Source organism: Genypterus blacodes, unplaced genomic scaffold (genome assembly GCF_046128005.1).
Source record: "Genypterus blacodes isolate CSIRO-AG114 ecotype Tasmania unplaced genomic scaffold, CSIRO-AGI_Gbla_v1 ptg000438l_1, whole genome shotgun sequence".
NCBI lineage: Eukaryota > Metazoa > Chordata > Actinopteri > Ophidiiformes > Ophidiidae > Genypterus > Genypterus blacodes.
In genome coordinates, this window is record NW_027467208.1 from 4,887,020 (window position 1) to 4,912,500 (window position 25,481).

The following is a 25,481-nucleotide window of genomic DNA, read 5'->3' on the forward strand; positions in this document are numbered from 1 at the left end:
TAATATGGGGCCATACAAATGCATTTGATTTGATGTAGTCCTGTGTTTGAGAGTTCAGTGTGAGTAAAAGTAGCTGTGTAGCTTTTGTCAAGCTACTGAGCTACTTGTGGATTACTTGAAACCTGGAGTGTTGTGAAAGATACAGTAGCTGCAGCACTGCCAAGCTACTGAAATAATGTAGCTACTTGTAGCTGTATTGTAGCTCGGCAATGTCCCAGTTATAGGCGAATTCCAGATTGTTTTCAGTCAGAAGTTTTTTATGTGGGGATGGTAAATAGAGTTTAATTCTAAATTCATTCAAAATATGGACAAATAAAACCAAGAATATCAGCAAAAATGTAGCGTGGAGAGATATGTTTTGGTGAACTGGCCCTTTAAAATATTTCAGGTTAGAATTTTCTCTGTAGCTGTAGAAAGATTGTGGCATGATGAAGAATGCAAGAAGATAAAGATAATGTTCCTTGTTTGTAACGCTCCATTCTCCACAGCTTCCCCTCTCACGGTGCTCCAGCCCAGTTTAGGAAGTGACCGACTGGGAGAGAGGATGGGAGGAGGAGGAGGAGGAGGAGGAAGGGCGGGGGGGGGAGATAAACATCTCATAGGAGGGTCGGAGGAAGAGGAGGGAGGAATTGGGTGGGCGCAGTGTCCGGCTTCTGTAAACCGTAACAACATAAACCCGCAAAAAGGTAAGAACCAGACGAGGGGCCTCACAGATCCACGTCCGAGTCCGAGTCCGAATCATTCCTCCTGCTGGTAGAATTAAAGGCGGTGGGCGCTGTGTGTTTAGCCGAGGAAGAGTAGCGAGGAGGCGGCAGTGATATGGGGTGAGCGGCGCTGGATCACTGCGTTATATAATGCGCAACGGACATGAAATGACGGCCCGATTTTCCTGCTTTTATTCTTTATTTCCGTTTACGACAAATTCGTCTTTTTCTTTGAATTTTGTAGATGAATTCGCCTATAAACCCGAACGACCTGTGTGTCTTTTAACCCTACTACGGTTGTTCTGCGAAGCGGTAGATATTACACAGCTGCTTTAACGGCATTTGTCGCGTTTTTCATGATTTCTATCGTTTCCGGTGGAAAAACGGACGATAATCGTTCAAAATGGTAACATTCATCCTATTTTGTCGTATTTGTCGTATTATAAGCAGGTTAATGTATCCGGCTGATATTGATGCAATGGGAAATAAAAGAAACACATTTAATTGTGTTAAATGCGCTATAAACACGCTGTTTTGCCTAAATGACGTTTAACATTGATTTTGCACGAGCGTTCTATTAACACTCGTCTCGTGATCGTCAAGCGTATGTCCTGAGATGCGCGCGCCCGACACTCTATGGTCGCCGGACGTGGACGCGCGTGGGGAGGGAGGGGGGGGTGGTAGTTTGATTGACAGCAGCCCGAAGTCAGGATTAGAGAAATTTCCATTCTGAGGAGACATGTAAATATTTGATGCTAATAGAAGAGGAGTGTGCAGACCAGCCTGTAGTTACAGACATTATAAACAAGAGAGAGTGTGACCCTGTGTGTCTCTGTGTCTGTGTGTGTTTAGTTTTGTTCTGAACTGATGTTTGTGTGGTTTAAGTGGCGTATTTGCATCATTCAGCAACTAACAATTTGGATTTGATCACTGCTATTCCCTATCTTCAAGATAATATGAGTGATATTATCCTGTTAAACTTGATGGCACTGAATTAACCAGCTGAGTTTCTAGGACAACACACTCAGAAGATGAAGCTGGCCGTGAATTCAAGTCGTAAATACTCTGGATGTCTTGAATATCAGTGTGTTTCTGGAAAAAAGCATGTGTCATCCATCAATCACATGAGTCGGATGAACAATACAACCATTTCAAGCAAGTTTCAGGCCACTTATGTGATAAGAAAATGCTTACAAATCACTAAGCCTGAACTCTGATGTGTGTGTTGTGTGTATAGTTTCTAGAATTCTGCTTGAAACAGGCAAACATCGCCAGTATTCAATTTTAAGTGCATGTTTTGTTCTGCTCTGTTTGTTTCCAGGGAGGCTCAGTCGAGGTCAGTGATGCTCCAACATCAGGACCAGCCCCTGAACTCAGCCTACAGAGGTCAGGGAGGCACCGCCGACATGAAGGACGGCAACTTTAACTTCCTGCCGGGCAAGGGTGACGACAGCGCCATGATGAGCGGCAACGGAGGAGACGAGAACCGGAATCCGGTGCGTCCCCGTAACCTGGGCCCGTTTGGTCGTGACCCCCCGACCTCATCTCTCTCCTCTGGGTTCCATCACACCGCCGGGATCCTCTCGCCCCGTTCCCGCCTGCCCTGCTGGAGCACCCTGGAACCCCTGCCCGAAATCGAGAGCGGGGACGACGGATACGGCCGAGTTCCTCCCGACGGAGCGGAGGAAGGGAGGATCGCAGAGGAAGATGGAAGGAAGATGATAATGATGGCTTATAATGAGGAAAAACAGAGAGAGATGAGAGAGAGGATGCAGAGGAGGAAGGGCAGTGTGGGCTTCAGAGGAGCGGAGGACCAGGAGGACATCCTGGACGATGATGATGATGAGTGGGGAGACAGCGAGTCCGACTCTGACCTCAGCTACTCTGGAGGCAGCATGTCCTCCATCAACATGGAGAGCGGAGGAGACGCCCAGCTGATGGGAGGCTGGGACCGCATTGGAGTGGGAGAGCCAAGGTCCAACCAGGAGGAAACAGACCTGACCAGGAAGTGGAACGCCGGCACCAGAGACCCAGCCGGAAGACGGAGGAGCGTCGGCCAGAAGTCTCTGCCTGGGACCGAAGATCGAGACCGCGGCGAACAGTCCACAGACTCAGACGGCGGAGCGTCTGAACTAATGGACGTGGTCTGGACCCTGCGGGACCGCGAACGCTTCAAGGCCCAGGAGATGGAGAAACATCAGGTTCAGGTGACCATGTACCGCCGCCTGGCGCTGATCCGATGGGTCCGCACCCTGCAGAGCCGCGTCCAGGAGCAGCAGAACCGCCTGCAGTCCAGCTTTGACGTCATCCTCACGCAAAGGAAGGAACTGCTGCGTATGGGAGCCGCCGTCGCCATGGCCCCCACTGTGCCCGCCCCCGCCGGCGTCAGCCAATCATAGAGGACATTGTGTTCAGAATAAGACGATCTCACATTCGGACATTTTGCATTGACGTTGCTGATTGTTCTGATTCCACAACGTGTTTGGTGGCTCAACCCGTGGTATCACCATAAATAAACGTATTACATAGACTAAATGAGGGTCAAAGCAAAGCCATTCACTGTTCATCATGAGATTCATATAATATAATGTTTGTATCCGATATGTTCTATGTGTGTGTACTGTTTGTGTGTGTGTTGATTGTGTATAGAACTCACAGAATTTATCAGAAAATATGTAAGATTATCAGATTATCATTATTATAGTTTATACTTTGAGATGAGAATGTATATATTGATCATTATATGTTTGTAATGCAATTTAAAGACAAATAAATGAACCTTATACCTGAAGATGTCGGCGGTGTGTGTTTTTGTTTGCATTGTTTGCCTCAAATTAACAGTTTTAGCCTATCTATGATGAATAATCTCAGAGGATAATCTATTTTTCCCATTACTTTATTGCAGATCAGAGTCTTTAATTCTAAGGTGCTTGTTTATCAAAGCTCTCTCAGCGCAAATACGGGACAAAGGCTTTAATCTGAAACACACAGTTGCATAAAATGTGTATTTCTGCCTTTGGGCGAATGACCTTTGAGCAAACAATTGTCTCTTTGTCAGCCGAACAAAGTTGGTTTGTATCTTCTAATCACACGGGGTGGAGAGTGTGTGTTCTGCAGGGAGTGTGATAGCCGCATGGATGTAGCCGCGGGCATATCTCGTGTATGTGTGTGATCAGTGTGTGTGTGTGTGTGTGTGTGTGTGTGTGTGTGTGTGTGTGTGTGATGCCAGCCTTATTGCCACCCCTATAATCTCCGCTCTGAGCTGAGCCGGTCTCGGGGTCCTCGCCGCCGCATGGAGCCCCCATGCCGCCCCGGGGGAGCCTGTGAGTCTGCGCCCCGGGGCCCTGCTGCTCCTATCCGGGCATTGCGGTGAACAGACATCGGGGTCCGGTTGTTGCGCAAGAAAGCCAAAACCCCGAGGCAAGTTTTGTTCTAATCCCCGGTCCTATAAATCCCGTTTATGTTCTCCAAGCTTATCGTCTCTTTTTTGGACGCAGACATCGAGGCACAATTTACATATTGATCCCTTGTTCGCGAGCTGAGGTTGAGTGTTTGAGCAGGAGGGATAACACACTGACAACTAAGAAAGGACCAACCACAACAACAACTATGCCTTTGATGCTGCTTTTTGTAAATGGTTACAGGGTATAAATTCTTTTTAAAAACACAGAAACAAGCCCATAAAAGCTCGATCCAAAAGACCCGAAGCTGTTTGAGAGTTTCCTCCTTAAAGCTACACAGCGTTAAATTAAGAGTGTGTCGGTGTTTACAAGACACCATTTTGTATAGAATTTAGAGTTGTGTGTCAGGAGTATATATCTCCCGATTGACACCCTCTTCTTTCAGTTAGACAGAGGTGAAATTACTGGGCATATTGTGGATTTTTACAACAATAATTTAACATTAATTCATAAAGCAGGTTGTTATATTCCTGTGTAAACTCGGGTAAAGTGAGTTGTACTGTCACATGCATATTCCGCTGATTAGGTGCTATTTTTAGACAGTGAAAAAAGAACAAACATTGGCTCAGATGTTTGATCAAGCTAACTACAGATTTTCCCATAATTCAGTTCAGCTCTCTCACCTCCAAAACACTGATTGATAACCTTGAATCTGAGATTTCAAACCAAAGATTCATCATTCGTTAGATGTCCTTATACCGAGAAAAGGCAAAAATCCTCCTCACACTCACACTCACTCACTACATCACCATCATCAAACTTAGTACCACTAAACTCGTTTAATCTTGTAGTTTCAGATTGAAGGTTATTTTTGTGGAGTGTTTACATTCTGTTATGAGGCCTCTTCAAATGTGGTCAATGAATTAATTTTCCACTTAACCCATAGATGTAAAACCGAAACAAGCTAACCTTCCTAAAAAATATATTAAAAAGGACGCCACGCTCCATATAACAAAGAATAATAGAATATTAGAATTATCTAACACAAAATACTCTGACTACGATGACTATAATACAGTATATATACAACTACAATCTCTCTTAAAGCCAGTAGGGGGCGACAAACCATCACAGACCCATACAATCCGCTCTGTTGTCCCTTACGCTCTCACGCCTGGGAACGCCAGGGGGCAGCAGTCAGCAGATGTATGGCTCAAACTCCGTGTGCGTGTGTGCATGCGTGGAGGGATCTGTGTGTCCCTGTGTGTGTTTGTGTGTAGTAGTCGTGCTCACAGCGGGGACCGTCAGCGATCCGTGGAAAGGTTCCCACTGTGTAGAATAGTTGCTGGTCTATTTTCAGCATTAGGTGAATGAGATTGTGAATTAGGGTGTTTGTTTTGTAGGTTTCTTTCCTGTCCCTTGATTAGATTCTGCCCTAGTAAGAAATAACAAAACTCCTGTTGACTTTGTGTTTTCCTTTAGGATCAAAAAAAGCCGATCTGATATTTCACTCATGAACCCTGCACAGCTTTCATGGCCCATATGTAAAATCAGATCCATGTATCTACTTTGGTGGGTGAAAGTCTGTTTGTAGTCGTATGCACATAAAACAATGATAAGTGTGGCTGTTGTTTACCTGGAGTCACCTCATGTCTGTGCCTGTCATGGCTGTATACAGTCATAGCTTCCTGATTCTCCTTGCGGTCAGACTTATGAAGCTTTAAGTAGCCACACCACCCTGTCCCAAGTTGCATTTAACCCCTAAACTCTTCTTAGACTCTTTATTTATAGGGACAATTTCTAGGTTTGAGTATTTGATTGCCCTTGATATGAAAAAGTTTGGGGATTCCTGCTGTGGCCATGACTACAGCTGTTGTATTTGGCTTTTGAATTTCTCTCCCTCTCTCTCTCTCTCTCTCTCCCTCTCTCCCTTTCTCTCCTCTGCCTGATGTAGTGTGACAGTGTGTTAGCCCTCGGCACTCTGCTGGCGTGGAAACAATCAGCTTTGACAGAAAGGGGGTGGCGGTGGTGGTGGAAAGAGGGAGGTAGAGGAGTAGGATGAAGGGAGTAGCGTCTGTGGGTGTGTGGAGGGGTATTGCGGCCCGAGGCCTGCGTATGATGAACTGGATAGAAAGACCTGTCGTCAGAAGAGAAACAACACAATACACACACACACACACACACACACACACCGATAGATAGATAGATAGATAGATAGATAGATAGATAGATAGATAGATAGATAGATAGATAGATAGATAGATAGATAGATAGATAGATAGGTCAACTTGTATGTAATTATGGTGTGGTGTGTGTGTGAAATGTTATTGGTTAATATATCTAATAATGCGGTGTAACTACTTGTTGACTGGAGCAGACAGACATGAGGCCTCCATGACCCTGGTGTCAGTCACCCACTTGACTCATTCAGTTAAAGCCATCAGGTCCATTAAACGGGCCCCTCCAGAGGCCCAGCATCTTGTCAAACTTTGATCCTGGGACTATGTGTGTGTGTGTGTGTGCGTGCGTGCGTGTGTGTGGGACAAGGAGGACAAGGGGGAGGCGGAGTGTTGAGGGTTCAGCTGCCTCGTCTGCTATAACCAGCTAATAAATATGAAAACAGCAGGTTAAAACTTTTTATTCGCCCTGTGCCTGAAAGGATTATACCCTTCTATAGAGTCCCATGAAAAATCCCCCAAACCTCATAATGCCCAATGTTGTCCCATAAAACTGTGTTGGACAATAGGCAGAGAAAGGGGGCTCTTTCACGCATAAGGGGTTTTCTCAAGAGCGCATTGAAGGGAGCCCCGGCCGGGATCCGCCCATAGATTATCTGGCTGTCGGCGAGAGCATGGCTGGGAGCGGCAGGTGCGTGTGCCAGGCACGGGGGGTCGAGGGGGCCGGTGACCGTGCAGAGGGGTCGGGGTGAGCGGGGGTGGGTGGGGTTGGGGGGGGGCTATGGAGAATGCTCCGCAGCTGCCGGCAGGAATGTTTGCAGATTGTCACTTCCATTTAACTTGCTCTTTTTCCCTTTCTCCTCTCCTCCTCCTCCCACCCCACCTACTGGCTCCAGATCTCCCACGGGCCAGGCACCCCCACACACATCCCCCCCACCCCCCCCCCCACCCCATCGTATTTCCAAGGTGAAAAGACGCAAGGGCTAAACGGTGACACCCTGTCGACAAAAGCAGCAAGCGGTGCAGGTCGCCCCCCCCTCCGCTCCTCGCCTCCCCGCCTCTTTGCCGTGAAATTGCGGATTGAATTGATAAGAAGTGCCGATGATGCAGATCCTGCATTTCGGAGAGACTTTTATGACACTAATGAATGCCAAGTAACTCATAAGCCAGAGTTAACAAACCCTTTAACTCCATCTCTGTTTGGCCCCCAGATGATCCTTTATCAGATTCATATGGCGGCCTGTGGAGGATGAGGCTGATCCAATCCTGTTTCTTCTTCTGTATCCCAATTTTTTTTTGCCTGCAATCTCCATGCCAACAATTAATCAAAGAAAACAGATTGCTGTGAATGCCAAGTGCAGACTGTATTCACATTCACATTGTCCAAAATTCACTGACAAACTGTAATCTCTTGTAGTGAAGCTCTCTATGACAAATTGTCTCTGTGAAGCTTAACATCTCGCCTTTATTCTTCACGTGTTTACAGGAAGGCGACGCCAATATAAAAGCAAAATGTACTGTATGTTTCCTTTTAGAAACATTAAAAAAAGACCTTTGGACCCATTTTCGTAGGGCAAAAACTCAAATTTTAGGTATTTTGAGAGAAGAAAATACAGAATGAAATAAATTGTATATATTAATTCCCCTACAATCTGTCACATAAATTAAATGAAGTATTTCTGAAATGTTGTGCACTAAAAGCCTCTCAAAATGGAAATATTCAAGTTGCAGCGAAGCGTACTTGAATAAATGCACCAAGTTAATTTCCACTCTTTATTAATGCCAGGCAGTAATTATAAAAGGAGATCATGGTAAGCTGCGTCTCTGGCTCAAATGGCCTCCATCGCGTCGTCGTACCTTGTTCTCTAATCTCTGCCGTCCAAACTGTATCTCTCTTTCCAAACTCTGGCCCTGGGCGACGTGTGGGTCCTCACATAATCCCCCCCCCACCCCCCCTTACCCCAACTCGGTTCCTCTTATTCCACTGGGGTTTGGCGACGGTGCTCGATGTCTGTCAGAGCGGCACAACGCTGCTTTTTCACACCATCTTCTGGCAAAAAGGGGATTAATGTCCCCACCATTATGAATAATAAGAATGAATAAGAAAACAGCCATCTGTTTACTCCACACAATTAAATGAAGGAAAGAGTGTCCTTGTGCTTTTTGCTGTTTTTTTTCTTTTTTTTTTTTTTGATCAAATTGTGCGGCGGACAGGGTTAAGTGTGGCGAGTTAATTTCTTTACACTTTTAACCAACCATTTAAATCCTTAATTCTGTGTCCGCCAAGCATTGTTAAAACTCACACAACTCTATTTTAAGAACAAGCAAAGATCTCAATTAATCTAAAGATATGAAATATGTCATCACATCACATAAAAATTTGGGGTTAATATTTCACTCAAGACAGCTACAATATTTCTACTGATGGAGTCGTACAAATACGTCCTCTGATTTTGAATATTTTAGACAAAAACCTGTTTTAAAAATCACAAACAAACTATGGGAAAATTTGCCCTACATTTATCAGAATTTAAGGGGAAATTTAAGGAGGAATTGGCTACAAAAGCGACTCCTGGTGTGGATCTGGCGTCATTAAAGGTGTCATGGGAAAATGTAAGTGAGCAATGTTTCTATTAGCGGAATTAAATGATCCAATGTGAAAAAATCGACATAAATAACACAAACTACTGAGGAATAAAGAGATTATTTATCCCTAAATTGCCCTTCTGCATCTCCCTTAAGTACTTGCTCACCACTATGGCCTTAGAAACCCCATGTTCCGCCTCATACTGGATCATAACGGAGTATCCACAGCTGCCGTGATGGACAATGCAGTGAGGAAGGAGAATATGAAAATGAAATATGAAACAGTGTGTGTGATAAACTGGTAGATAATCATCTTTTCATTAAATTTTTATCCCCAGTGACTTAAATATTCAAGAGCCCAATTACAGAGCTTGTATCTCTGCGTGTGTCTCACTTTCTTAACAAGAGCAGTCAGGGAGAGAGGCTGAGCGTGTGTGTGTATATGTATGTGTGTGTGTGTGTGTGAGAGAGAGAGAGAGAGCGCCAGTGGCTCAAGGGTGGAGTGAGAGCATCATTACGAAGTGGTCACAGGGAAGAGATGACCCCGTCCCTCATCGGACAGGCGGGAGGCAGACAGGGCGAGAGGCAAGACTGTCCCGATAGAGAGACAGACAGGCAGGGAGACGTGTGGGGCAGATAGACGGGAACAGTTAGACGAGTATAGATTTTCCAGGCAGATTGTGGAAAGATGAGTGCATCCTGATGAGTGCCACAAACAGGGCACATGACTCTGTTCTCTGCCTGCCTCTGTGTGTGTGCGTGTGTGCGTGTCTGTGTGTGTGTGTGTCAGTGTATTAGCAGTCAGAGCACTGAACCCCACGGGCGATTCCTGTGTGTGCTTGCGATAAAGGGAAAAAGGGAGGAAGTATAACGGGGGGAAGCGGGGTGTAGGGGAGGGATAGAGGGGGGAGGAGGGGTGTGTGTGTGTGTGTGTGTGTGTGTGTGTGTGGCGGGGGGTGAGGAGAGATGAGGAAGTTGGTTGAGGTTGGGGGGGTTCAGAGAGAAAGAGAGAGAGAGAGCATCCAGCAGAGCAGGAAGCTTCCTCTGTGCTGTCTCTGGATCATGTCCCCATTGGTCTCTCTCTCTCACACACACACACACACACACACACACACACGTTCCCTCACCCAATTTCTCTCCTCTCCCTCAAACCTTCCCCTCTCCTCTCCTCTCCTCCCTCTCATGAAAAGAGTGTCTTGGCAGGGTAATTAAGAATGGCCTCTAAACACAGGAGTATGGCAGGAACGCTCCAGATGAAAGTAAATGATTAAAATAATTACAGGCTGAGAGCTGACGAGCCGGAGTGTGGGGTGGCCGCCGGACATTTGTCGGTAATTAGATAATTAATCTGAATGCAAATGATGAGCCCTAACGAAGCAGTCAAGCTGAACCAGCGACAACTGCCGTGAGTGAAATGGGGGAGAGAGAGAGAGAGAGAGAGAGAGAGAGAAAAGAGAGAGGGAAAGAAAGAAAGAAGAGAGAGTGAAGGAAAAAGGGGGGGGAAGGATGAGGAGGCCAACACACACACACACACACATAAAGCAGCAGCACTATTCTAATTCTTCACTGTGTTTGCAACTTCCACTCGTAGTGACAAGCAGACATGAATACCTTTGTTAAAAATAGTCTGCAGTATTCGGCGTCTCGCACAGAGCCGGGACGCCGAAAGTGGGATAAGAACATGAAATATGCTGCACCTGGGGAGGAAAACTGAATACGTGTCTCTCACACACACACACACCCTAAAACGCATGAGCAAATTGTAGATTTACCCGCTCACTGTTACACACACTCATTATTTTTTGTGCACGTCTCTATCTCTCTCTCTCTTTTAGCTCACACACACACTCAGCCAGGTAGTACAACGCTGTCAGCAGATGTAAACATCCAACTGCGTCTTTCTTGTTCCAGGTGAGACGCAGGAGTTGGGAGAGGAACCGAGTAAAACTGAGAATAAGACATGAATCTATTAGGGTGACAGCAGAGTTTGATTTTCATTGACATTACGTGTTCAAATCCGCATATTACACAGAAATCGCTAGAACTTTCCAACTAGTATCAGTGTGAGTTACTGAGGAGATGGCAAAGTGTTTATGTCAACCACAGGTGTTGCTAATTACATTAACGACGGTGTGAAGGTGTCACACTCACACATACATGCATTGGAGCCATCGTTAGTGTTATTAGTTGCACCTGCGCCCCCCCCCCTACAATGACAAGTCCAAAACGTCACTTAGGCTGATAGACGAGCGCATGACGTTGCCCACACTACTGATGTTCTTTTACACACACATCAGCTACAAAAATTAAGTGCTTCCTCCCCCGGAAAGGAGGAAAAGAGTCCAGCCTTGTTAGAGCAAATTATGCAACACATCCACTTAAACCTCTGAAGGACTCTGGAGGAAACGTTTTTACTTGTCCACCGTTCTCATTAAATCAGACAGATCATTCGCTCATTCCATCAAACTGCCTCACACCCAATTCACTCGAGGCCGCCATCGTTTTTTCAGCTGTCATGGTACAAACTGGAGATGTTGCGTATTGTATTGCCAAAAGAACGCATTATGATCAAGTAAATGGGATTAGAACCTAATAGCTTTAAGATGATGATGGTGCCGAGTCCATGTTTACTTGGTTAGTTTTTCTCTCAAATACTTTTGACAGAAGCTTGTGAATTTGCGATCACTGTATATTTTATTGTTTCATTACAACCAAGAACTACTGCCTGGGACATTACAGGGACTTAAAATACAACTTATTGTAAATGATTAATGGTCAAATAAGTACAATTTAAATTTTATATTTTGTCGTTATTTAATCATTGCTGCCATTCAAATAAGGAAAAAATATACTATATATCTATATTTCAAAAACATTTATGGACAGACAGATTAGAGATCAATATTTCAAGAGGAACAATGATAACTGGCGTGTTAAAAATCTATTTTGGAGGATTTATTTTGAACAAAAGAGAACAATAACATGTGCCTGCAGGGTTTACACACTGCCTGCTGACTGAAGACAAACTGTCACATGTATAATCTTGTGTCATGTCATTAAAATGTCAACACATCTTACATTTAAAAATAAATTTAAAAGGCAAATTCACAAAAGGCAGTTGTGTCATCCATCCTGTAGTGGACCGTTAACATGGAAAATACAAAACAATTAAAGTATGAAATACAGGTCTCACCATTTACCAACATCAAGGAGTCCTTCTAACCTTTACTAGTTATAACTACGGATGGTTTTAAAATCAAAACAACACTCACTTTGACCTTATGGTGTCACATAAAGAGCAAAACAATGAGCAGCAAGAATAGCAATGTACATTATGTGTCTTGATATATCCAAAACAACTTGTTTAATGTTGTTGTTGATGTTTTGGTGGCGCTGTCCTCGTGTAAATGTCCGTCAGCATGCCAAAGTCCAAACATGTCCTCTGCGTGTCCCACAGTCTTGACTCCGTGTCCAGCCCAAGTCTTACTCCACAACCAACTCAAATCCTTCTGCCTCGTCAAACTCTGCGTTCATTGAGGCAGCCAGGGCGTCCAGCTCGACATTGCCTATCTGCTGGACCTTCTTCCTCCTCTTCCTCTCCTTCACCACAGCTACTCCGGGGATGTTTGGGTCCGGCTCGGGGAAGACGTCGGCGGAACCGCCGTCGTCCGCCTCCAGCAAGGATGTGAACGAGCCCAGGCCAGAAAACGACCCGGATACAGAGACCTCCAGGCCGGTCTTGGGTTTATCGACCCTGCGTTTTACCTCGGGGGTCTTCAGTTGGTCGAAGCCGAACATGTTGTCGCGGGAGTCGGGGCTGTGGAAGGACTGGTCGCTGAGTCGGCTGTAGGACCGCCGCACTTTCTTGGACCACACTGCGTCTCCTGGAGCCGCTACTGGCTGAGAGGGGGGCGGCGGCGTCGAGGGGCAGGCGAGGATCGGTGATGGCAGCGCGGCCTTCAACCTCGGCGACGAGCGCTTTCGTTCAGTGATGGAACCCGGGGTAGAAACCTTTGTTTTGTTCCCCTGGCTGCCCTCGGACACCCTCGGCGTGTTCTCCTTGTTATGCTCCGAGGGTGCGGTTGTTTTCCTCGGCGCTATCTTCCTCACCGTGATTCTACGTTTTACAGCGACGCCAACTTGCGCCATTTTGTCGTCTGTCTTTAAATTCGTTTGGGGAGAACTCAACCGCGACGACCGTCTTCGCTGCGAGCCGTTTACAACGTTAGACTCCCCCATGACGGCTATAGGTGCGATTTCGTTCATTTTTGATAGACAATAGCGGTTTAACTTACGCTCTGAAAAGTAGCATGGATGGTCGGGAGCCACAACAACAGCAGCAGTCCGTTCAAATCGCCCGCCCGAGTCGCTTAGACATGACAACGTACGGTTTCCGGTGATGTCACAAATCCGCGTCAGGTAGTCCTAACTTTTGCTGTGTAATCTGACTAAACGAGGCTAACCCGGCTGCTTTTTCCACCCATTTCTACTTTTTCCATTAAATACTTTTTCCGCACAATGGAGTATTTGGTCGGGATACAGGGGCCGGATTTTGTTCTCGTCGCCGCCGACAATATTGCAGCCAGCAGTATCATCCAGATGAAACATGGTATGACTCCGCGTTAGCTCCACGTTAGCTATTCCAGCTAGCACACACCGGCTGGCTCATAGACTGTTTTCAAACTTATTTAATAAAAAACATGTGCTCTTGATATGTGGTTGTTTTAGTTTGTTTTAGTTTTGCTTATGGATGTATAACGTGTCAGTTAGCTGCAATTCGAGCTAACAAGTCCATTAACTTTAGCTAAGAATGCTAATGTTAGCCAAGTTGAGTAGCACTGACATCGCTGGTTTCGATTCTTTCCGCCAAGTTTGGACGTATTTCGTGCCTAAATCTGTTATCTGTGTGTGTTAAGACTTTTATTAATGCATTTCTGAGTGAAGAGTATTGTTCAATTCAAAAGCAAGCAGATGCAATGCAGATAATAAACAAGTGAAAGTGAAAGCTCCGTCAGACTTCACATTAACTGAAGCCCATTGAGGCTGACGGGGGTGTTTGTTTGTTTGTTTAGTTGATTTTGTGCTCTTGTTTCCCAGATTACGACAAAATGTTCAAACTCAGTGAGAAGATTCTGATGCTGTGTGTGGGAGAAGCAGGAGACACGGTGCAGTTTGCAGAGTACATCCAGAAAAACGTTCAGCTCTACAAAATGAGGAACGGTAAGATGAAATGATGTGGATACTGATCTTGCCAGAAACAACTTCCCAAACCCCTTTTTTTAAGTTGAAGTACCACTTATTCCACCTTTTTTCTCTTATTTTTTAGGTTACGAGCTCAGTCCATCAGCAGCAGCAAACTTCACACGAAAGAACCTTGCAGACTACCTTCGGAGCAGGGTAAAGTGATGATTATTCACCTCAAACTGTGACATCCCTCATGTAAATATATACGTGTGGCGGTTAACTAGTTTTCCACGATGAATCTTTTAGGTAAAACAAGATGAAGTAAATCAAATTGTGTTGATATGAAACCACAAAATCTCTCCAGAAATCTCAAAATCAGACTTGAAGTTGTTTATCAGCACGGCAGAGTGATGACATCATACTTTAGACCCTCAGGATAGTCAGACTTGTGTTAACTTTTATTTTGTATCGCTAAATAAATAGTAAAAAGGTTCCATAACACTCCATTCAAAGGCCTATGGATGTGGTAAGTGACAATTGTTCAATTTCTGAAAAAGGTTTAGTAAAAGTATCACTTTAAGAAGGAGAGATAACCTGAGCATGTGTTTATTGCGTTATATGATTTGATGCGTTCGATGTTTGCTGCCATTCGTCCCTGTTGGCACTGACCTCGCATAATTGCTATGATCCTTTACTGTCAGCCAACAGCATCCCATAAAAGAATACTGCTAACTTTTCTCTTCCGAGGTGTTTCCTGGTGCCCTATAGGTAAATCTGCTCTGTTGAAATGAATATGATACAGAGAGCTGCGGCCATAATCATAACCAACAGAAGTGTTTGGGTTCAGGGGCGTATTTTCATGTTTGCACCCGATGGCCTCACACTATAACATATAAAGTGATGATCTCTCACAACAAAGAAGCGGCTGAGTCGTAGCTGTTAGAATGAAAGGATGGAGTCTGAGTCCTCTGGCACCTGAGACAGATGCGTGCGTGCGTGTGTGTGTGTGTCATTAAGGCTATTCCAGGCAGTAAGAAACAGGTGGGATTATAAATATAACACCGTCTGCTCCACAAGCCGTTTTATATTCGTATTTTGGAACTTAAAAAAGCAAAGAATTCCCTTTTTAAAACAACGACACGGAAATCTAATAATCAGTCCATCTAAATGAGCACCTTATTTAAAATGGTGTATTTTCCTAATTCCCTTTAGTTTAATTACACATTCATCATGAACATGTGTGTGTGAATATCCCTATAAATATTTCAATTTTTATTTTAACCTAATTACTTTGCTCTGGTAGCATTAGCAATCTCATTTCCTCTGGGGAACAATTGATTAAAAAATTACAAAGTCATTTCTTGACTTAAAGTAACAGTCACTGTAATGAACGACACTCTGCTGCTGTGTTAGTGCCACATAATCCAGATTGATCCTATATTTGACTTCCTGCTTGTGTATTCATTTAATGTCGCACTTTTAAACATTGGCCTATAATGAGACTAAAGGGACTCGCTGGCTGTGATAAGGCGACACATCGGTGACCTGTAAAGACAAGCAGTCTCCCCTCTGCTGGGACTCGACTGTCACCTCGAGTCACACCGGTGTTTGCCTCTGCATTTTGACAGAGCCTGGTAAATATGTGAGGTTGTGGTGACTGAGGTTTCGTCCCTGGAGACCTCATGATAACACCTGTTCCCTCATCCCTGCCCCCCCGACCCGACCCCCCCCCCCCCCTACCCACCAGCACCTTTGGGTATACAATCACAATACTCTGGTTTTGGCTGTCATTCTTGTGTAACAACATTGAACTCGACATGCAGTCAACCTGGTAGAGTTGAATAATTGTCCCGGGTGTGTCGGCAGACCCTCGCACAGGAACAAGCTCATTTATCTGTGTGTTTGTCAGCGGGCGTGTTTTCTTTTCCCCGTGTGCTGTGCTTAGTGCAATTAAAATGCATGTTCCTCAGTCCTCGCACAGACCCGAGGGCACGCAGGAGGAGGAGGAGGAGGAGGAACGCTGCATCCATCCTTATACCAGGCCACTCACGAGCGCGAGCAGGCTTTACTTTGAGCTGCAGTTCACTCACACACACACACACAAGTAGCTTATAAATACGTTAATTAAAGCCTGAATAAAATATTTTATTGGTAATTCAACAACACGCCCTGCTGCAGACCTTTGGCGTTAGCGGGCGGGTCTTCGAAATCCGTCTCATGGTTTCCCACCACTCGCTCCACATGCTGATAAAGCCCATTGTTAAAAACACAGATGCTCAAATTCATATTTAACGTTTGTTTACATCACAGCACATAATGTCTGTGTGTGTGTGTTAGTGTCGGTTGGTTTGTCAATGTCAGCTCAACTTGCCTCTCTCATCCATTCACCGCATCCCCATCACTAATGTGTTAAGAGTAGTGCGGCCGCTGCCTGTCACAATAGCATAAGGGTGAAAATAATTACAAAAAACAATTAGCGAGGCAGGGATGGGAATGTGGGACACATCAAATGGGGGGAGGAAGAGAGGGAGGGGGAGGAGGGGCGTCCCAGAGGAGAGCAGACGGGCCCAGCAGACAACACCGCACAGACGAGAGGTGTGAGAACAAACAGGAGTCAACACATACAATATACATGCGCACAGCGGGACCTATAGGACCGGGAATCGGCCAGTCGGGCTCGCACGGCGGTGTTTTCAATATTTAGATATGCGCACCTCGCCACAAAATGCAAGTGTGTGGTTATTTCTGTGCCTGGTGGTTATGAATTTGGCTTTATGAGCGCAGGATTTACTAATGCTGCGTCCTCAGGAGTGTTGGGAAACTGAAGCAGTAGCTGTTTCTGCTCCGCATCCCACACCTTCCTCCAGCTATGCTCTCCTCGCATGCATCAACCCCCAGAGTACACGGACATTTGCAAATTATGTTGTATAAACAGTTTTTTTTGTGATTTCTTCTTTATTTTTTGTAGTTTTTTTTCCCCCCCTCCAGAACATCTTGAGCATGTAGAAAGTGTAATCCCTCCAGTCCAGACCGATGTGCTGCAGAGATGCGTTTGTGCCTTCAATGTCAACTCTTCTTCTTCCTTAAGAATAGTCTAAGAAATATGTGTGTATCGCTCCTCTAATGGAAAAACATTCATCAGACTCACTGTTATTTACCATTTCTTTAAAAGTCATGGAGCTTTCCTATTAGTCCACAACTTCCATAATGTGTACATTAACTTTGGCCTCGTTTCTCAGACTGTTATGAAGCCATTTCCCTGACAAATTCACAGTTTAGTTGAAAAGCATCCGGTTCTATTTAAATGATCCGTTTTAGTCTTCCTACCGTCTTTACCGGGTTTATAATCCAGCTAATAGAGAAGTCAAGAGGTTTATTGTTAATTCTGATGGCCTTAATCCTGCAGGATAAATTACAGACGAGCGCTTAAGTGCAGAGAGATTCCTTCCCCCAGTGACCGCAGACCTTAGGGAGGCACGGTTAGCTCACTCAGCAGAGCGTGTCGGCGCGCCGGGGTAAGCAAGCAAGCGAGCGAGCGAACATGCAAGTGCGGCGCTCACCAGCCGACGAGTCCAGAAAAACAACTGGGCCCTCCGCTAACCTCTGGAGTCCTGCGCCACACTCGAGCTTTACAGAGAGGAGATGACGAAAAAAGGGGGGAGAGAGAGAAGGAGAGAGAGAGAAAAAGCCGAGGCAGCGAGCAGTATCACCTGAGGCTTTGACTCTGCTGCTGCTGCTGCTGCTCAGTAACGATACAGCACAGAGTCGACACACAACACAAAAACACCACCAAGTTTTGGGGGCATAGAAACTCAGCAGCTGCTCCACTTGTATTCAGTATTCTTGCATTTTTTTACTTCCTGATTTACTGTAATACACTTCCAAACATTGCATACTGGTGAGAATACCGACTCACCTGACCTGATAATTGGATTTAGAGTGCAGCAATTACTTCATTAAACATAAAAGTAGCATTGGTTTGACATTATTTAATCATTTACGCCCCTTATTGTAGCGTTCTAAAGGCCCTAATGCGAGTAATCTATGAGCTAACGGCAACAGTTAGCCTCTGTAGCCAGCGATCTACAGCTGGGCCCATATGGATTTGTAAAACGCGGTGTGTTTTGTTGTGTTTTTTTTCAGAGCAGGGCCACACAATGGGCACAAATAATTACTGGCACCATATTGCATCGAGCTCCCCTGCTCCTGCACAGATGAACAATTAATACAGCAGATTGAGGAGAAATGCCAATAAAGAGAACACGCCTCGGGGCGGGGTGCAAAAATAGGGGTAGGAGGGGGAGGGAGGGAGGGAGTGCTGGAACTTGGCGGGGGAGGAATAGGGGGTGTTTGCCACTGGCCCGACCCGGTTTTTGTAACACCGCCTTTGTCCCCCGAGTGATTTACTACGTCGACTCAGGTACAGGTGAATCTTTTATTCAGCGAGCAACAGCCGCAGCAGGGGGGAGGGAGGGGTTGGGGGGCGGAGGAGGATACGACGGGGATTGTTTGTACGCGAGCGCGGGTGTGAGTTCAGGTGGCTGGGTTAACAAGGCGCCTGGTTCCCTCTGAGGTGACATGGGGAGGTTATTTTGATGGAGCCGAGGCCGTATTGTTACAGTGTAACCAGTGAGGCAGGTGTCTGGTGGGTGGAGGTGATGCCACTGGGGCGTTCACAGGTTCACTGAGGAGTTCACACACACACACACACACACACACACACACACACACACACACACACACACACACACACACACACACACACACACACACACACACACACAGATATGTATCCTGAGATTCACGCTCATTGTGCACTTGCATAAACATATGTTTCTCTTTCCCACGTGTCGTTAGTACACACACACACACACACACACACTTAAGCCCAATCTTCAGGGAGCATAACAATCATCTTTACCCTTGTGGCAAAGCCGGCGCTAACACAAGTCGCATAAATAAGCACATCGACTGCAGAGAGGGCAGGTGTGTGTGTGTAGATCTGTACGGCACGGCTTCCTCCTCTAAGTCAGATTTGTGTTGTCGTTGTCGTCGTCTGAGCTCGTTCAGCCACGTGATGGTGCGAGCATCCAGAACTCAAGCTGCTGTGGAAATCCGGAAAGTTTTTTTTTTTTTTGGTGATAAGGGACAGTGGGAGACAACGAGGAGAGAAAATGAGTGTTTTGGAGGAAGAGATGGGAGACGATGCTGCGAGCGTAAAAGATGTAATTTAAAAACGGGAGGAGGGGGGGGGGCAAGAGAAACGACTTTAGAAGTTTTTAATGAGCCCTGGCGCGACTCCAGGGCACAGGGTGAAGGCTGCAGTGGGGGAGGAGGGAGCAGGGGGAGAGCAGGGGAGAGGGGGGGGGGCGTCGTGGAGTTAGCAACAGGGGTGCCGACTCCCAGCAGATGTCTCTCTGCCCCCCCTGACACCTCCACCTCCTCCTCCCCTTCTCTGTCCTGTGACTCCCCTTAACCTTTACTCTTCCCCCTCCGTCTCCTCGCCGCCGCCGCTGTTCACGCTGCGTTACCGCTGCAGCCACGTGCATCACTCCATGTCTCCCAGAGTCGATAATTAGCCGCAATAGTTTTTTTTTATTTACAGCTTGAAAGAGAAGTTGCACTTTTCAGACGGATGCATACCAGCGACTCTCGATCACATGGTGGCTGAACAAACACAAACACTGACTAGATTCTGTCACAATGAAATTCAGAAAGTTAATCAAATCTCTCTCTCTCTCTCTCTCTCGCTCTCGATCCCTCCCTCTCTCCCTCCCTCCCTCCCTCTCCGCTCTCCAGACTCCCTATCATGTGAACCTGTTGCTGGCAGGCTACGATGACACAGATGGCCCGGGTCTCTTCTACATGGACTACCTGTCTTCCCTGGCAAAGGCCCCCTTCGCCGCCCACGGCTACGGCGCCTTCCTCACCCTCTCCATCCTCGACCGCTACTACAAACCAGGTCGGTCCGGTGTAGCAAAGTGACTCACGCCGGCGTCTACGCTTCCTATTCCCTGGGATGCGTGGGGGAGAGAGAGAGTATGAATGGAAGTCTGTAGGGCATGATGCGGTGCAGAGGTTACGCTTCTGCATTTTGCACCGAGGCCGATCCGGGAAACTGAAAGTGTCTGTTGTCAAAGCACATTTGATTTTCTCCGCTTTCTCATTGTTGTGTTTTTTTTTTTTCCTGTTAGATTTGACCCGAGAAGAAGCGGTGGCGCTGTTGAAGAAGTGCGTGGAGGAAGTGAGTCCAGATCCTCTCTTTTGTTCCTCCTTTATCAGCCTGTTGGTTTTGTCTTGTCAGTGTTTTATTCAGAAAGTTTTCATTTTGTGACTTGGCTCACAATTTTTTTTAATTTTAGAAATCAATTTCAGTTCAGCGATCTGTATTTGCCAAGTTTGTTGCTGTTATCTTAACAGTTTTCCTGTTTCCTTCTCTCTCTCTCTCCATCCCTCCCCCTCTCGCTCTCTCTCGCTCTCTTTCTCTCCTCAAGCTCAACAAGCGATTCGTCCTTAACCTTCCCTCCTTCTGCGTCCGTCTGATTGACAAGGAGGGCATCCATGACCTGGAGAAAATCACCGTCGGCGCCAAGTGACCGCTCACTGCTCGGCTACCAACCTTCACGCCCTCACTTTTTTTTTTGTACCATTGACCTTCTTGCTCTTTCTGTTCCAATAAAAAGTGACACACTGTTGAGATAGAAGCTCTGTGTCCCTGTGGTGCTTCCTCATTGCTCTCTAGTCTACTCATCTGCACATAGAAAGAGAACAGCCTTCTGGCGGTGTACTTGTACATCCGCGTGTTTGTGTGTGTGTGTGCTCATGTACTGTACACTTGCTCATGTGTGTGGCGCCGTTGTTACATACAAGCCCAATTTAGTATCATGGGACGATGAATCCTGTTCCATGTTACAAAAATGTGTCAAGAGTGCGGAACAAGAAAGAGAGATATTGTGCCGACTCCACATCCATGTTGATTAAATAGGCGCTTATTTATTTATTTTAATCGACTTGTCAATTGAATGAGAAATAGAAAGACATCTTCAAGTACCGACTGCCTCAAAGTCAAATTTCAATTCACAACTTGACCTTTGGGATGCAAATAAATTCTGACAAATGAAAACAAAATTTAAATGTCTTTTATTAAATTTACCAGATTAGTGATTTTATGATTTTATAATCAGTGTCAATATTTGAGTCGTAACGAGCAAGTCATGCTGTAATTCAAACACTTAATATGTATTTAGTATTAAATGTAGTCGACCAAATAGTCGATAAGACGAAATAAATCATTTTCCCAATTATTTTATTTCATTAAAAGAAAATTAGGTACTTGTTTTTGATGTATTCAGTTATATATAGTTTGTTTAGAATACCTTTATCCCAGGAAATATCTGATAAATTAGTATTAATCTACAACTTTACAGTCCAAACTTTACCTGCCATCATTTTCGTGTGAGCAGGTTAATTCTTTACACATCACATGTAGTTTATAAGCAGGAAACCAGGCTTGTGACATTAAGAGTCTATATGAGTAAGAGAGCAAAGGCCTACATGTCTGCTACTGTGCGCAAGAGAGAGACAGAGTGTGTGTGTGTCATCTCCCTTCTCCACCGCAGACAGGTGATTAATAAACATTAAACAATCCCTCCTCTCTCAAACACGCCGGAATGTGACGGGAAGAGCAGCATATGTTTGCCTGGAGGCACAGGGAGAGATGGAGAGCGGCCCCGCTGAGTGTCAGATAGAGGGAGAGAATGGAGGGGAGGGGGGAGCTAGGTTACAGAGGGGGAGATGAAGGGATGGGGGGAATTGACACAGGAGGGTAATGAGATGGGAGGAGAGAAAGAGGAAGATAGGGATTCGGCAGGTAGAGTGTGTGTGTGTGTGTGAGTGAGTGTGTGTGAGCGAGGGAGATGGGTGTGTTGAGTCCCCTGATAGCAGTGATTGCAACAGTATCTTACACTGGTTAAATAAAGAGGAAGTGTGTGTGAGGGAGATGAGAGGTGGTCGGGAGTAGAAACACAGTGTAACAGATGGACCGAGGTGATTGGTTTATTGGGCACTGGAGGTGTGTGTGTTTGTGTGTGTGTGTGTGTGGGGGGGGGGGGGGGGGGGGGGGGGGGGGTCGCACCGTCACCTATGTCCTCCTCAGGTGTAAATGACGTTCAGGGCTGCAGCTGTGATGCCGCTGCTGCTGTGGGCTCCCCGGGCCCCGCTGGAGCCCTGAAAGCATCTGTAGGCCCTGAATCTTGAGTGGTGTCTTGGGGTGCACACACACACACACACTTGCCAACAGTAAATGTGTGTGTGAGAGAGAAGACAAAAAACAAAGAAAGTCAAATCCTAAATGTGTGAGATTTGTGAAATTTGCGCAACTACACCCAAACACATCGAGACATGATTGACAACTGAGGAAGCAATGCCCCTAGTGGTGAAATGTGGTATTGTTGTTGTAAATAATGCTCCATCAGTGGGAGTAATAAGGATCTCAGCTAATTCTACTAAAGACATTAAACATACAAACAAACACAAAAAACATCCAAACATCGGCCCTGCTTCTGTTCCCTTGAGCCAGGCACTGAATCCCATCCCTCTGTAGGTCAACCTGCACTGTACCACATAAAATATCATTCTTCCAACTGCGATCAATAAGGAATTTCATTTCTATATGGAATAGAGAAAGTGTTTACAATGCAACACAATAAAATAAAAAGCCCCCACAGTTGCTTTTGCATTTAATGGCAAATTGAAGTGTGTAACTGCTGTCGTACTGCACACAGAGGAGGATTCTGGGTAAAGGCGCCCCAAGGTGCTCTTTAGATTATAACCATTTCATTTTTCTGTATTGATATGCTGGATCAAAACATAAAACCCACACATAAAACTTCACTTGCATCATTTCTTAATTCTTTAATAATATATTACATTTATGCTGTAATACAATAATAATAATAATAGCAACAGTAATAACATTAATAATAAACATACACAGAAAGTACAAAATGATTTGTGTTATTTTCTTAAGTTACACACACGCACGCACACACGCACACGCACGCACGCACGCACACACACACACACACACACACACACACACACACACACACACACACACTCGCACACACACGTACACCCCACCCGCGGTCAAAATAAAAGAAATCAAATCTCCTTTAGCTGCCTCTGACCCCTCCCCCTCCCCCGCCGCCAACTTCCCCTCCCCAAAAGAACTCAATTTCCCATGAACACCGGCGAGGAACCGTGTATTGTCAGCTGTGCCTGTCCAGTCAGGTGGTGGAGTTAGAAAGTCTCTCAAAGAGCGTTGTTGTTTTCTTGGATATGGCTTAGGACGTGTCCCAGATGAGTCCACTCCCAAAGGTGTGTGTGTGTTTGTGTGTGTGTATGTGTGTGTGCGTGAGCGAGAGAGAGATACTGATGAAGGCAGAGGCTTCTAGAAACACAGATAAAAGTACCATGTTAATCAGAATAAGGGGGGAGAGGGGGAGGGGCATGTTTGTCGCCGACAGGGAGATCATCACACAAACTGAGAAACCAGGTCCATTCATCATTTTGAGTGAAGTGGCTGTGAACACACATTACAGTACAGATATCATAACCCCGCCTTCTCAACAAGAGGGATTCTGGGAGGTAAAAAGTCTCAGTCTTTGTCCTCTTCAATGTAAAGAGGCAGGAGGAAGCGTCAGTCCCCCCCCCCATCCCCCAACATGTGGACTCTTCTGTCCGTCCGTCTATCCGGCACTCGTCCGTCTGTCCCTCCTCCTCCTCCTCTTATTTGCGGTGCTTCATCTCTTTGTCGTGGTGGCCCTTCCCGCCTCCCTCGCCCTTTTCCAGCATTTTGATCGCCTCCATCAGGTAGCTCTGGAAGGCGGCGAGCGCCGCGCAGATGGCGGGTCCGCCGAAGCCGTGGGTGAGCAGGCTGAAGTGGGTGAGGCTGCCCTGGACGCCAGGCTCCAGGCAGGGGGTGGGCCGGCTGCCGCCCAGCGGGGAGCGGTCCTGGGACATCATGTCCACAAACTCTTTACAGATCTCCCTGAGACCAGAAGAAATGATTATTACTTCAACGTTAAGATGTTGGAGGACTTGGTGGAGGTATGCGTGGGTGGAGATGACTCACTTGGTGGCGAGCAGCATGCTGCGGCGTGTGGGGAGCTGGTCAGGCTCGCTCTGCCTGCACAGGTACTCCGCCGTGGCTCTGGCGGGGAACTCCGTCTCACACACGTAACCAAAGTCCCGTGCCAGGTGGACGGCCTCACCTGGAGAGAGGGAGAGAGGGAGGGAGGGAGGGAGAGAGAGAGAGAGAGAGAGAGAGAGGGAGAGAGAGGGGGAGAGTTAGTACTTGTGTCTTTTAAAGGTCAAAGGTCAGCATTGGGGTTTAGATTTCACATCAAATGATTATCTCCATCTTCTGTATGTGTGTGTGTGTGTGTGTGTGTGTGTGTGTGTGCATGTGTGTGTGCGCTCGCCTGCATTCATCCAAGCAAAAGTGTTTACTCATGCCTGCTCATGTTATCATATTTCTATGCGAATAAGTGCATGTATCTGTCAGGATGTATACAGGCCACTCTGTGTGTGTGTGTGTGTGTGTGTGTGTGTGTGTGTGTGTGTGTGTGTGTGCGTGTGTGTGTGTGTGTGTGTGCGTGTGTGTGTTTCTTACCCTCCACTAGAGATGTTAGGAGAGTGACGTTGGCTGCTTTGCGTCGCCCGGCGGGCAGGTTGAGGCCAATCTTCTCCAGACGCTCTCTCAGACAGCGGCCACCATTCTTTGACTTCGCCCTGAGGGGGAGACAGGGAGACAGAGCGAGCAGTTTTTAGGAGATGGTTCTGTGTGTGTGTGTGTGTGTGTGTGTGTGTGTGTGTGTGTGTGTGTGTCTGTCTTCATAAGGCTTGCTTTGGTGTGTGTTTGTGCCTGTATGCGAATGTCTTTGTGTATGTGTGCCTGAGTCCATGGTATTGGGTGATGTGTGGGTGTGTGTGTGTGTGTGTGAGGCTTCCCTATGGTTCCTGTCAACACTATTACTGTCAACTGCTCTTCTTCTATCTTTGTTATCCGCCCCTCTTTTGTTCTAATTAAATTTAAGGACATCTTCCTATGTATTCGTGTTATTGAAGTTGAAGGGACTCGAACCTATAGATCATTCTAAAGCCTGAGGTCATCGTCTATTACATCACACTGCTTCTCTTGTGATTTAGTCCCATGATCCTTTATGGTCCTCACCATGTGGTTTCACTTTGCAGCTGCAGCAGGAACAATTTGGAATCCCATCATCTATTTCCGGGTGCAGACGTGTGTGTGTGGGTGTGGGTGTGGGTGTGTGTGTGTGGGCTTCCTCTCACCTGCGCAGGACTCCGCCCAGCAGGGAGGCGTTGAGGCACTCGGGCGGGGAGAGGCGGCGCTGCACCTCCCCGAC

At 46.2% G+C, this 25,481-nt stretch overlaps 4 protein-coding genes across 7 annotated transcripts in view; 2 read left to right on the forward strand and 2 right to left on the reverse strand.

The window, feature by feature from the left end:
• The first annotated feature begins 605 nt into the window (after positions 1-605).
• Positions 606-3,495, forward strand: c19h1orf216 (chromosome 19 C1orf216 homolog). 3 transcript variants are annotated; one of them, XM_076139045.1, is made up of 2 exons: positions 606-686; positions 2,026-3,495. In XM_076139045.1, exon 2 carries the CDS (start codon positions 2,048-2,050, stop codon positions 3,101-3,103), a length of 1,056 nt encoding a protein of 351 aa, XP_075995160.1. In that variant the 5' UTR covers positions 606-686; positions 2,026-2,047; the 3' UTR covers positions 3,104-3,495. The 3 variants fall into 3 exon arrangements, with proteins under 3 accessions (XP_075995160.1, XP_075995159.1, XP_075995158.1); XM_076139044.1 differs by lacking the exon at positions 606-686 and adding an exon at positions 693-824; XM_076139043.1 differs by lacking the exon at positions 606-686 and adding an exon at positions 852-1,110.
• An 8,073-nt stretch (positions 3,496-11,568) lies between these two features.
• Positions 11,569-13,251, reverse strand: cdca5 (cell division cycle associated 5). The gene has a single exon (XM_076139529.1). The coding sequence runs from the start codon at positions 13,132-13,134 to the stop codon at positions 12,352-12,354; it is 783 nt and encodes a 260-aa protein (XP_075995644.1). The 5' UTR covers positions 13,135-13,251; the 3' UTR covers positions 11,569-12,351.
• Positions 13,252-13,275: 24 nt separating this feature from the next.
• Positions 13,276-20,756, forward strand: psmb2 (proteasome 20S subunit beta 2). The gene is made up of 6 exons (XM_076139530.1): positions 13,276-13,477; positions 13,966-14,088; positions 14,195-14,265; positions 19,852-20,014; positions 20,247-20,296; positions 20,547-20,756. Exons 1-6 carry the CDS (start codon positions 13,387-13,389, stop codon positions 20,646-20,648), a joined length of 600 nt encoding a protein of 199 aa, XP_075995645.1. The 5' UTR covers positions 13,276-13,386; the 3' UTR covers positions 20,649-20,756.
• A 3,085-nt stretch (positions 20,757-23,841) lies between these two features.
• Positions 23,842-25,481, reverse strand: part of tfap2e (transcription factor AP-2 epsilon) — an 8,387-nt gene continuing 6,747 nt past the window's right edge. For both annotated transcript variants that reach the window (XM_076139524.1, XM_076139525.1), the window contains exons 4-7: positions 25,408-25,481; positions 24,728-24,846; positions 24,188-24,326; positions 23,842-24,103 (exon numbers count right to left, since the gene is read on the reverse strand). The exon at positions 25,408-25,481 is cut by the window's right edge and continues 158 nt beyond it. In XM_076139524.1, the coding sequence (XP_075995639.1) occupies positions 23,842-24,103; positions 24,188-24,326; positions 24,728-24,846; positions 25,408-25,481 (594 nt within the window). The remainder of the gene's footprint in view (positions 24,104-24,187; positions 24,327-24,727; positions 24,847-25,407) is intronic.

Coding starts and splice junctions, on each gene's coding strand:
- c19h1orf216 (XM_076139043.1), top strand. CDS start 1,061: ATGATTTCTATCGTTTCCGGTGGAAAAACGGACGATAATCGTTCAAAA. Junction 1,111..2,025: donor GACGATAATCGTTCAAAATG/GTAACATTCATC, acceptor GTTTGTTTCCAG/GGAGGCTCAGTCGAGGTCAG.
- cdca5 (XM_076139529.1), bottom strand. CDS start 13,134: ATGAACGAAATCGCACCTATAGCCGTCATGGGGGAGTCTAACGTTGTA.
- psmb2 (XM_076139530.1), top strand. CDS start 13,387: ATGGAGTATTTGGTCGGGATACAGGGGCCGGATTTTGTTCTCGTCGCC. Junction 14,266..19,851: donor CAGACTACCTTCGGAGCAGG/GTAAAGTGATGA, acceptor TCCGCTCTCCAG/ACTCCCTATCATGTGAACCT. Junction 20,015..20,246: donor CGACCGCTACTACAAACCAG/GTCGGTCCGGTG, acceptor TTTTCCTGTTAG/ATTTGACCCGAGAAGAAGCG.